The sequence below is a fragment of the Narcine bancroftii genome, chromosome 4 (genome assembly GCF_036971445.1).
Source record: "Narcine bancroftii isolate sNarBan1 chromosome 4, sNarBan1.hap1, whole genome shotgun sequence".
NCBI classification, from domain to species: domain Eukaryota; kingdom Metazoa; phylum Chordata; class Chondrichthyes; order Torpediniformes; family Narcinidae; genus Narcine; species Narcine bancroftii.
In genome coordinates, this window is record NC_091472.1 from 96,442,360 (window position 1) to 96,454,859 (window position 12,500).

At 41.2% G+C, this 12,500-nt stretch overlaps 1 protein-coding gene across 20 annotated transcripts in view; it reads left to right on the forward strand.

The window, feature by feature from the left end:
* LOC138760861 (interphotoreceptor matrix proteoglycan 1-like) overlaps positions 1 to 12,500 on the forward strand; it is a 175,005-nt gene that overhangs the window by 148,045 nt on the left and 14,460 nt on the right. For all 20 annotated transcript variants that reach the window (XM_069932080.1, XM_069932073.1, XM_069932087.1 and 17 more), the window contains 2 exons: positions 3,601 to 3,820; positions 4,503 to 4,713. In XM_069932080.1, coding sequence (XP_069788181.1) covers positions 3,601 to 3,820; positions 4,503 to 4,713 — 431 coding nt within the window. The remainder of the gene's footprint in view (positions 1 to 3,600; positions 3,821 to 4,502; positions 4,714 to 12,500) is intronic.

Consider the following 12,500-nt stretch of genomic DNA (forward strand, 5'->3'; position numbering starts at 1 on the left):
AAGAAACCTAACCAAAAGATTAATTGCCCATCAAGGACATAATATTCATGAATTAAAGGCTGGAATTCTACAGAGGGGAAGAAGAAGGGTTGGGAGACAGATGTGGAGAATTTAAATCTAATTAAGTTATTTAAATTGTGGCTCAACAACAGAATGGAAGGTGGAATAAGTGAGGCTTCAATACAATGAGTGCAACCCAAATTGAATCTGATAATCAAAAATGATTGACAGCTTAAAGCTTTCAGTGTGTTTGATCAATTCTCTGATGAACCTCAGCTGTAGAAACTTGGAGAAAAATAATGTTACTGTATCACATCATTCCCATGGGTTGATCTTCATTGATCCTTTGTAAACCTGCGGACAAGCTTATTGTCCTGGATGATTCATTACATCCTGATTACATTTAACATGAACAACTTCTCAGAAACTCAGTGAATTTTGCCAAACTTCCAAGTCGTCAACTTGTTTACAGACGAGCTATGCAAGCTGATCATCCATTCCCTAACTTGCCTGCCTTGGTTAACCCCATTCACAATACAACAACCCAACAAAGTCACACATCCTGTTCCAATGGTTCATGAATTTGTTATAGGTGACCCGTGGTGAAGTAGCAAAGACAAGTATTAATAATATAACGGGCAAGGTTACAAATTTAATGACAAATAAAAGAAATTCTCAAAACCTTTACCCAACAAGACAAAACATAGAACATAGAATGTTACAGCACAGTACAGGACCAGCGGCCCATGACATGGTGTCAACTGACAGTAAATAAACCTACTCAACAAACCAAATCTTACCCATCTCACACCGAAAATCCTCTATTTTCCTGCATCCACATGCCTGTCTAAGAGACTTTAAAATGTCCCTATTGTGCCATCCTCCATCACCACCCATGGCAATGCATTCAAGGCACCCACTACTCTGTGTGTGTATAAAAAAAAATTTACCCTTGATGGCCCCCTTGAACTTTTGTTCCCTCACCTTGTACAGATGTTCTCCAGTGTTAGCTACTCTTCCCCAGGAAAAAGGTGCTGTTATCTACCTTATTATCTATGCCTCTCATAATCTCGTAGACCTTGATTAAGTCACCTCTCATCCTTCTTCCATCCAAAAAGGAAAGCCCCAGATCTATTAACCTTGCTTCATAAGACACGTTCTCCAATGCAGACAACATACTGGTCAATTTCCTCTTCACCCTCTCCAAAGCTACTATTTCCTTCCTGTGCAAGGCAACCAGAAATGAACACAATATTCCAAGTGCTGTCAAACCAGAGTTTAAAAGAGCTGCAACATGACTCCTGAATCAATCCCCTGATTAATGAAGGCCAGCATACTATAAACTTCTTAACTACCCTTTCGACCTGCATGGCAGCCTTGAGAGAACTATGGATTTGGACCCCAAGGTCCCTATCTTCTTCCACATTACCCATGTTTGACTTTCAAAATGCATCACTTCACACTTATCCATATTAAACTCCATCTGCTATTTCTCTGCCCAACTCTGCATCCTGCCTATAACTTGTTGTAACCTATGACAAACTTCTACACCTCCAATTTTCATGTCATCTGTAAACTTACTATTTTTCCAATTTTTGTCCATGTCATTTACAAAAATCACAAAGGGCAGGAGTGCCAGAACTCCACTAGTCACTGACCTCCAGACAGAGTACTTTCCATCTGCTTTCTGTAAGCAAGTCATTTCTGAATCTACACTGATGCCATGCCTCATGACTTTCCTCATGGGGATCTTTGACTAATGTCTTACTAAAATCTATATGCACTATATCTACCATCCTACCTTCATCAATATCTCGTTACTTCCTCAAAAAACTCAATTAGGCTTCTGAAGCATGACCCACCCCTCACAAAACCATGCTGACTATCTCTGAGAAGACTATACTTCTCTAAATGCTTGTAAATCCTATCCCTTAGAATCTTCTCCAATAGTTTTCCCACCATAGACGTAAGACTTAGTGGTCTCTAACTCCCATGATTTTCCTTTTAAGCATATTTAAACAAGAGGACCACATTTGCCATTCTCCAATCCTCCAGCATCTCCTTCACTCCTCATAGGAACCTGGAGTATATCTCATTAAGTCTAGTGCTTCCTCTTTCTTAACCTCAACATGCTCCAGCACATAAGCTTCTTCTATACTGACCTCTCATTGACCAAAGTTCTTCACATATGCATAGAATGCCTTAGGGCTTTCCTTAATCCTACTTTCTATGGCTTTCTCGTGCCCCTTCTAGCCCTCCTAAGTCCTTTCTTAAGTTCCTTCCTGGGTACCATACAATTCTCATGAGCCATTCCTGTCTTTTGCTTCCTGTAACTTTAATATGCTTCCTTCTTCCTCTTAACTAGGTGCCTCGTTTATCAACCATGGTTCCCTTATCCTACCATTTTTTCCTCGTCTCAGTGAGACAAACCTATTAAGAACCCCACACAAGTGTTCCCCAAATAACCTGCACATTACTTCTGTGATTTTTCTGAGAACATCTGTTGCCAGTTTACTCTCCCAGTTCCCTCTCCCAGTTCCTGCCTAATCCCATTGCAATTAGCTCTTCCCCAATTAAACACTTGACCCTTTTGTCTACTCATATCCTCGTCCATAGCTATGCTAAAGCTCAGAGAGTTGTGGTCACTATCATTGAATTGCTCCCCCACTGAGAGGCCTGTCATCTGACCAGGTTCATTACCCAGTACCAGATCCAGTATGGCCTCTCCTCTAGTCAGCTTGTCCACATACTGTGGCACGAATCCTTCTTGGACACACCTGACAAATTCTGCCCCATCTATGTATCTTGTAGTAGAGTTCCAGTCAATATTTGAGAAGCTGAAGTCACCCATAACAACAACCATGTAACTTCTGCACCATTCTAAAATCTGTCTACTTATTGTCGGGTGGGGGGGGGTGGGAATAGAATATTCCCAGTACAATGATCATTCCCTTCCTATTTCTGACTTCCACCCACACTGACTCAGTAGATAATCCCTTCACCATGTCCTCCCTTTCTGCAACTGTGATACTTTCCCCCTCCCAATTTTACCTCCATCCTATCCCTTTTAAAACATCTAAACCCCAGTACCTACATCAGCCAATCCTGTCCTTATGTCAGTCAAGTTTCTGTAATGGCCACATCATCATAATTCCACATTTATATTCCATGCTTTAAGTTCATCTCCTTTATTTCAAAATTATATTAGTGGTCGGGGAGGAATCTCAGCCTTGCTCCTGCTTTATTAGTAGTCCCTCAGTTGATTAGACATGGTCTGAGGTCAGTAATGGAATAGATAGCCCGGGTTGTGGGTGAGAAAAAGTCGAGAGCTACTGGTCTAGAGTATACATTTAGCCATCCATGATGACAGATTTAACTTCTTACCCATGAGGCAGAAACTCCAAATCAGTGCATTGTGAGACAAGGCACTGAATTATTCCTTGAGCCCATGACCACCATCTCCAAGGGACAATTGTGAGCACTAATCCAAGCTTGAGACCCAACTTCACCTGTCCCAGTTAGGTAAATGAGAGGGGGAAAGGGTGTGGATGTAGCAGGGTGGAAATATTTGAAGGTAACAATTTTCCTTCATCTTTTCAGTTGCTTCCATACCTGCAGACCAACCTGACTGGATTTAGACAGCTGGAGATTCTGAATTTCCGAAACGGTAGTGTCATTGTGAACAGTAAAATGAAGTTTGCCAAGTCAGTTCCGTACAACGTTACCCAGGCAGTCTATTGTGTCCTGGAAGACTTTTGTAATGCAGCAGCACCAAAGAATAACCTGGAAATCGACAGATACTCTCTCGATGTGGAGCCAGGTACATGAATAACAAGGGATGTTGACTTAGCTGTATTGGCATCCTGAAATTGAATGGTAAAGCCAGCTGTTTCCTTATGTTATCATTAATGAATTTCATGACTATCTGAAATGATGGGGACTAAGTAAATGAACTCTGATGCCCTCAGTTACTTCAACCTTCAAAGTGAAAGTAACAATTAATTTAATAGCAGTTCTCAAAGAAAATCAGGAGCCCAATTGAACATAGTTTTAGAGAAGCCATGTATTCAATTGTGAACTCGGGCTCATTTCAAGCTATTATCAAATCTCAAAATCAAAGTAAATAAAGTTTCAACTTCCCAACAACTTTATAAAATTGATACAGAGTCTAAATGAAATTACAATCATTCACCAGGACAACCCAAAAAAAAGGCAACCCATTCGGGCATAAATTGAACCAAAGGTTATTTTTAAAAAAATAATTAATTCATTTAAGGTTCGTCCTTTCATGAAACTGGACATGTCAGGTGACCAGAATGGCTGTGGGGATATTGGAGGTGGGTGGTCACTTGATGGAATTTTCAGAGATATATCCAATCAGAGTTAGTGCCCCTATTCTGTGTGGCACTGTTCTGTGAGATCTATGGTATTGTGAGAGGTCAATGAGTGATATGCAAATTTAATGTTTAAATCAGTTTGACTAATCTAAAATTCTGTTTCAGCCGATCAAGCTGATACGTGCAAGTTCCAGGCATGCAATGAACACTCGACGTGTCAAATCAACACAGTGACCAAGGAGGCCGAATGTGTGTGCTACCCCGGATACATCAGTGTGGATGGACTGCCCTGCCAGAGCATCTGCAGCCTCAGACAAAACCATTGCCTCAACAATGGCAAATGTGAGATTGATCCAGGGAAGGGAGCTGTTTGCAGGTTTGTGCCTTAATTGAAAGACATGCACATATAGGGACGAGTTCTAAGAGCATTCAATCCTAAAAAAATATAACTTCATGTCATCTAATATCCATCTGCACTGTCTCTTTTCATTCAATCAAAAGATTTACACAAGATAAGTTAAATACTTTCTGATTACTCTTGAAACAAGAAATGGTTTCTCCGGCAATCTGAAGTCTACTCATCCATGACTGATGAGGATTGCTTGAACCTACCTATTCCCATATAGCTACTGAACATATCTGAGTAACTCACTCACTTTGAAGAATTATAAATAGCTGAAGCATGTTCCTCAATTTTCTTTTTGTCATTTTCCCCTGCCAGCAATGTCCATTCATCAAGTACAAGTCTATTCTGGTCTGAATGCCCAGCAGCCAAAATGTACCAAGACTGGAACATACCAACACCAAGGGCAGATCATTCCCTGAGTTGAGGCATTGAACTTCCCTTTGATACACTGAGCACCTATACTGCATTCACTTCCTCCTCAGCTTTAAATGTACAGATTCCTGCAGGTTTACAGACCCAAGAAGTTAGAAATGCTAAAGTAAATCTGAATATTTAATTCAAGTCAGTGATCAGAATTTACTGCACCATCACTTAGATTACTGTGGAGAATCCATAACCCCATGGAAAATTCTGAAAATATATCTCTGTTATATGAGAGAGGCAAGATAGATAGTGAAAAGGGAGAAAATATAAATATTCAAAGAGAGAGATTTAGGAAATAGGAAATGTGTTGATCTAATGCCCATTATGAGGGATGCACATGTGATAGTGAAGGAGAAAATCTGAAATCACTGCAGACATTCAGCATTTGTTTGTCCATTGCAAGAAGATTATAAGGAATTGATAGGATAAGCAGCGAAATTTTACCTGTAAGGAAAGATTGGGAGGTTGAAGCTGAGATGTATCAAGTAGAGAGGGACCTAGACATAGCAATTAGGAAAGGCCTATTTTCACTTTATGAAGAGTTCAACGAACTGAGATTTAAGTACATAATAGAAGAAATAGAGGGGAGATTTCATCCCAGAGGGTGGTGGGAGGTTAGATCTCCCTCTTGGAAGGGAGTGCAGAGGCACATCCTATCACCACACAATAACAGATATGGGCTAGGGGTTGATAGAGCTGCAGAGCGAGGGATCTGTGCTGGAAGGTGAAGTTAGACAATAGAGCTCTCTTGCACCCAACACAGACATGATGACTATCTATGATTCTATTGCTAATTAAAAATAACATGAATATAAAAAGAGAAGAAGCAACGATAGATTTCATTGGCACCTTACTAGTGGATAGTTTTCACATCAGGCAATTGTAGGGTGATCCATTTTGGTCAAAAGGGAATTGAGTATGAATTACATAATGTAATGCTCGAAACAATGGTAGAGCGAGGAGATTTAGAGATCCTTGCACATTGATCTCAACAACTCACTGCTCAGACACCAAAACAAATTCAATAAGCCTATTGGAAGGCTGGTCATTTTTTGTAACAGCAAGAGGGAGGTTTTACAAGAGCACAACAGCTCAGACAGGTTGCATTTGGAATTGTGTATTTAGTTGTGGGCTCTGCAGCTCAAGTACAGAGTGCATGGGGAGGAGAGCAGCGCAGATCAATTAGAGTTAGCTGAGATCTCCTGGTTACACAAGGGAGAAGGTGACATCAACCATGATTGATCCTGTCAATTTATCGAAAAGGAAGGGAGAGTTTGATATTTTCAGGAGATTATAAGGAATTGGTAGGATAGGCAGAAGAAATGTTTTCCCACTGATGATGAAGTCCTGGATGAGGTGACACAACTTTAAAACAAGGGCTAGACCTATCAGGAGAGGTTTTTTTAAATTTAGCACAGTACAAGGCTCTCCTAGCCCACAAGGCTGTGCTACCCACTTATTCCCATGTGACCAATTAACCCAGTGAACCTTTGGAATGTGGGAGGTCACCCATGCAGACATGGAGAGAATGTACAGACAGCACCAATTCAAACCCGGGTTGCTGGCACTGTAATAGCGATGTGCTACCCAAAGTTGAGAAATAATTCCTTCTTTAAATGGTAGTGAATTGTGGAACACCAGCTGATTCTATCTCACAAGGAGTTGAGGGGTGAGTTTGAGACTGACGTGGAGGGATGTTGAACCCAGCCAAGTGGAGGACAAGGTCAAATCAGCCATTATCTCCAACTGGCAGATCAGGCTTCCTGCTCTCCCTCCACATCTATCTACTATCATCTCAACTTACCACATCTGTGCTTATGTTGATCTTTGTTTCTTAATCATTCTGGAGGTCCCATGACTTTCTCATCTATTCTGCTCTGTTCCTGAACATAGAAGCACTGGAGAAACTCAGCAGGGCATGTACCATCCATAGAAAGTAAAATTCATTTGAGATTTTGGGCCTGAGGCCTTCTTCAGAAGTATGAAAAATCATGTAGACACTCAAATGGTGGGGTGGGGAAAGGGAAGTTGGAGGAGTGCAGGCTAACCTGTAAAAGGTAATAGAGGGATTATATATAGGCGAGGGAAGGTAGAAAGAAGCTGAAAAGTGCTGGGGGACAGGGCAGAAGACGAAGAAGGTTAGCTCTCTGACAGGAGGAGGAAGGGTGGGGAGTTGGAGGAAAGGAGACAGAGGCATGGGGAAAGAGAGAGACCAGGTGTCAATGAAGTTAACCCATCTGAGACCTCGAGTATAGTTTCACAGACTTTATTTCACATGATATGTCATGGAGAGCAGGCGGCCATCTCCACTGTTTACTGAATCTAAAATCTACTTCTACATGCATGTATATTTATACAGAGAATCAAATATGCTTTTATGGAAAATAGGATTACATTATAGGATAACCCTGTTGAAAAATACATCATAGCATTTATTACAATTTTTGTAAATTAAAATCTTAGTTTTATGTACTATGAAGAAGAATGCATCAATAACCATTGTTAGTGTCCTTGACTATGGTTAAAGCTACAACTTAGCTTCTAAAATAGCATCTCACTAAACAGATGCTGCGTTAAAATGGGCTGCTGGCAAACTATGTTAGTGTCAATGTCAGTTTTCTTCATGAACTTTCTTCCACGGATTGGTGCTGCATAAAAACGGGTTGTCTGCCAATTATGTTAGTGACAGTATCAATCCTTTCTTCATAATTTTTTTTTCCACACCAGGGAGGGTGGGAGCTAACAAAAATTGATGGGATCTGGTTGGTGACCACCAAGACATAATATACAATGAGTCTGCATATTTTATAAGAATTAAAGGAAGGATTAACAGAGGTATTGCCCCATGTTAATGAGAAATAGGGGATAAATTTCAGAGGACGGGGGAACAGATACTGTAGCACTAGTACTTAGGAGGAGGGACAGAGTGCCCAAGGAATTAGAACAAGTGGGATGACAAGTAAATGGAATCCTGGCTGAAAGGGAGGAGGGCTAGAGTTGTAAAGTCTCATCATAAATTGACAGCATAGAGTTAGAAAGGAAAGATCTTGATTTCTCAACCTTGTTGAATTTTTGGGGGTGGTAATAGATAACGGTAGTGTGGTTGATATAATTTATCAGGGCATCCAATATGCAACCCCATAATATTAGAGAACCTGGAATCAGGGAATGGAGCATCATGTGTTGTTCATTGGCTTTGTGTCAGAGTGGGAATAAAGGGTGGTTTGTGTACCTTTGGAAGGTTAGTAATGGTGTTCCACAGGGAGCAGAGCTGGGGAAAGTGCTGTAAAGCACTTACATTAATGATTTGAACCTTGAAATCAAAACACAATTTCTAAATTTGTGTATAAAAGGAACTTGGGATCAATGTCAAGGAGGAGACCCACAAATTTAATTTTTAATTTTAAAAAATTGAATTATAGTGATGCAGCTTTGGAGAAGGCTGTTTCAGTTCATAAAACCCGTGCTGCCCGATTAACCTAACCACCCCATATGTTTGGAGGGTGGGAGGAAAGTGGAGCACCCGGAGAAAACCTACGCAGGTCACAGAGAGAATGTACAAATTCCTTATAGGCAGCGACACATTTGAACCTGTATAGAATTGTACTAACCGCTGTACAAACTGTGCCACCACAGGAGGACTTCTTTTTTCTTTGGCTTGGCTTCGCGGACGAAGATTTATGGAGGGGGTAAAAAGTCCACGTCAGCTGCAGGCTCGTTTGTGGCTGACAAGTCCGATGCGGGACAGGCAGACACGATTGCAGCGGTTGCAAGGGAAAATTGGTTGGTTGGGGTTGGGTGTTGGGTTTTTCCTCCTTTGCCTTTTGTCAGTGAGGTGGGCTCTGCGGTCTTCTTCAAAGGAGGTTGCTGCCCGCCAAACTGTGAGGCGCCAAGATGCACGGTTTGAGGCGTTATCAGCCCACTGGCGGTGGTCAATGTGGCAGGCACCAAGAGATTTCTTTAGGCAGTCCTTGTACCTTTTCTTTGGTGCACCTCTGTCACGGTGGCCAGTGGAGAGCTCGCCATATAATACGATCTTGGGAAGGCGATGGTCCTCCATTCTGGAGACGTGACCCATCCAGCGCAGCTGGATCTTCAGCAGCGTGGACTCGATGCTGTCGACCTCTGCCATCTCGAGTACTTCGACGTTTGGGGTGTAAGCGCTCCAATGGATGTTGAGGATGGAGCGGAGACAACGCTGGTGGAAGCGTTCTAGGAGCCGTAGGTGATGCCGGTAGAGGACCCATGATTCGGAGCCGAACAGGAGTGTGGGTATGACAACGGCTCTGTATACGCTTATCTTTGTGAGGTTTTTCAGTTGGTTGTTTTTCCAGACTCTTTTGTGTAGTCTTCCAAAGGCGCTATTTGCCTTGGCGAGTCTGTTGTCTATCTCATTGTCGATCCTTGCATCTGATGAAATGGTGCAGCCGAGATAGGTAAACTGGTTGACCGTTTTGAGTTTTGTGTGCCCGATGGAGATGTGGGGGGGCTGGTAGTCATGGTGGGGAGCTGGCTGATGGAGGACCTCAGTTTTCTTCAGGCTGACTTCCAGGCCAAACATTTTGGCAGTTTCCGCAAAGCAGGACGTCAAGCGCTGAAGAGCTGGCTCTGAATGGGCAACTAAAGCGGCATCATCTGCAAAGAGTAGTTCACGGACAAGTTTCTCTTGTGTCTTGGTGTGAGCTTGCAGGCGCCTCAGATTGAAGAGACTGCCATCCGTGCGGTACCGGATGTAAACAGCGTCTTCATTGTTGGGGTCTTTCATGGCTTGGTTCAGCATCATGCTGAAGAAGATTGAAAAGAGGGTTGGTGCGAGAACACAGCCTTGCTTCACGCCATTGTTAATGGAGAAGGGTTCAGAGAGCTCATTGCTGTATCTGACCCGACCTTGTTGGTTTTCGTGCAGTTGGATAATCATGTTGAGGAACTTTGGGGGACATCCGATGCGCTCTAGTATTTGCCAAAGCCCTTTCCTGCTCACGGTGTCGAAGGCTTTGGTGAGGTCAACAAAGGTGATGTTTTTTTTTTTGAAAAAAAGACAGGAGGACTTCAATAACCTTGAAAATGAACAAATAATCATCTGCTGAGATTCAACAGTGATAAATGTGAGGTTGGGAAAATTAAGTTGTCCATCCAGTTGATGAGAGAAATAGCGGAATATCCAAATGCAAATCAACTGATGACTGAAAGATATGTAACAGGATGGCCTGCCAAGCATGTTACTCCTTTGAAATGAGATGAGGTGAGAGGAGATGAGAATATATTGTCATGTACCTAAGTATAATGTACAAATGCACCAAAGTTCTTGTGTGCTTCAGACAAACAGGGACGCAAGGTACAGCAAATATAGTAATATAAATTACCACAGTATGCCCAGACAGAAAGATAATGAATATCCAAGGATACATCATATATATTAACAATTGCAGTTAGTGCAAGAAAACAAAACATTTCAATAGTGCAAAAAGATAATTTGGTGGTCCTGGAGTAATTTATCATTAGGTTTTGGGTGGTGCAAGGAGGTTCAAGAGCTGGTAGAAAGAAATTTTTGTTGAACCTGGAGGTGCTGTACTTTTGTACCTTTTGCCTGAAGGGAGCAGTGAGAAGAAATTGTGGCCAGGGTGATGGAGATCCTTTGTTGTTTGCTGCCTTCTTGAGACCATGCATCATAGAGATGTCTTGGTATAGATTGGTGCCTGTGTTGGACTTGGTTAAGCTTGCCGCATTCTGCAGCCTTCTGCATTCCTGGGCATTTGAGTTTCCAAACCAAACCATTATGTAATCAGTCACTATACTTTCCACAATACATCTGTAGAAGTTTGATAGAGTATTCAACGACATGCCAAATCCCCTCAGACTTCTTTAGAAAGTACAAGTATTGGTGTGCCTTCCTCTAATATGTGGATTGCCAGGAACTTGAAGACATTAACCCTCTCCATTTCTGTCCCATCCATAAAGGCAGGTGTGTGGTCCATCAGCCCCTCCTTCCTAAAGTACACAAGAAGCCTGATGGTCTTGGTGTCATTGAGACCAAGATTGTTCTGGCACTACCTAACCAGGTCATTGATCTCCATCTGATATTCTGACATGATTTCCCATTGTTTGGACATAAACAATGGTGTCATCGGCTAATTTATAGATTGTGTTAGAGCCACAGTGGCTACAAAATTGTGTGTATAGAAGCCACAGAGCAGAAGAGCAAGTGCAGAGTCTTGAGGTGCTGCTATGTTGATGGTCAGTGAGGAGGAGGTGATCTTACATACTGCCCTCTGGTTTATTTCTAAAGGCAGGGAGAAAAATGTACGGAGGTTGCTCTAAACCTGTACTAAATCCTGGTTGGATGACGATCATTATGCTGGGAGCAGAGTTGATCACTGTATTTGTTTTTGAAAATTTTATTTAAAAATTTTTCCATACATGAAATCATAGCCAAATGCAAAATAGTCAAACATTAGTATCAAATCCAGTACACATGATGGTATAAAACCCTTACCCCCTTCCCCATAAACAAAACCCCAAGAAAAGAATTGAAATAGGTAAAAGCATAAAAAAAGGTAAAGATAAGTAAGAAAACAAGAATAGAAACCTGGTTGCTGGAGGACACCCCTCACCAATAGCTCTAATCATTTGTATTTTTTAATACTTCCAAGGAGGTTAACGAGGTTTGAAGCTCAGGTGAAAAATCTATAAATTAATTCCCTCAATTTGTAAATACGGGTGCCAATTTCTCAAAAATGCATCATATTTATTTCTCAAATTATAAGTAATCTTCTCAAGATTTCTGCATTCCATTGCTCCATAACTAAATGGGTGTCTGATTTCCACGTCACTGCTCTACATTTTATTGCTGCTGCCAAGGCAATCTTTACAAATTCTTTTTTATATGATAGATCATTTCAATTTTGGTATTATCCCTTCAATATTTCCTAACAAAAATAACATTGGGTTTTGTGAAAATATAATTCCTGTGACTTGTTTGAAAAAAATTGCCAGGTTGAACCAAAAAGATCTCACTTTAGGACAGGACCACGTAGAATGTAAAAAAGGTACCCATCTCCTATCCATATCTAAAACACTGGTCTGATTTCAATCTATTTAACTTCTGTGGCGTGACATATAATTGATGTAAAAAATTATATTGAATTAATCTATATCTAACATTTATAGTATTTGTCATACTATCTTGACATAAATCTGTCCAATTTTGTTTATCAATGTTAATATTTAGATCCACCTCCCCTCACTATCTGAACCTATGTATCCCCTGGTTGGAAGTCCCCTTCTGCAATAAAGTGTACATAGCTGAGATAAATTTCTTTATATATCTATTATGC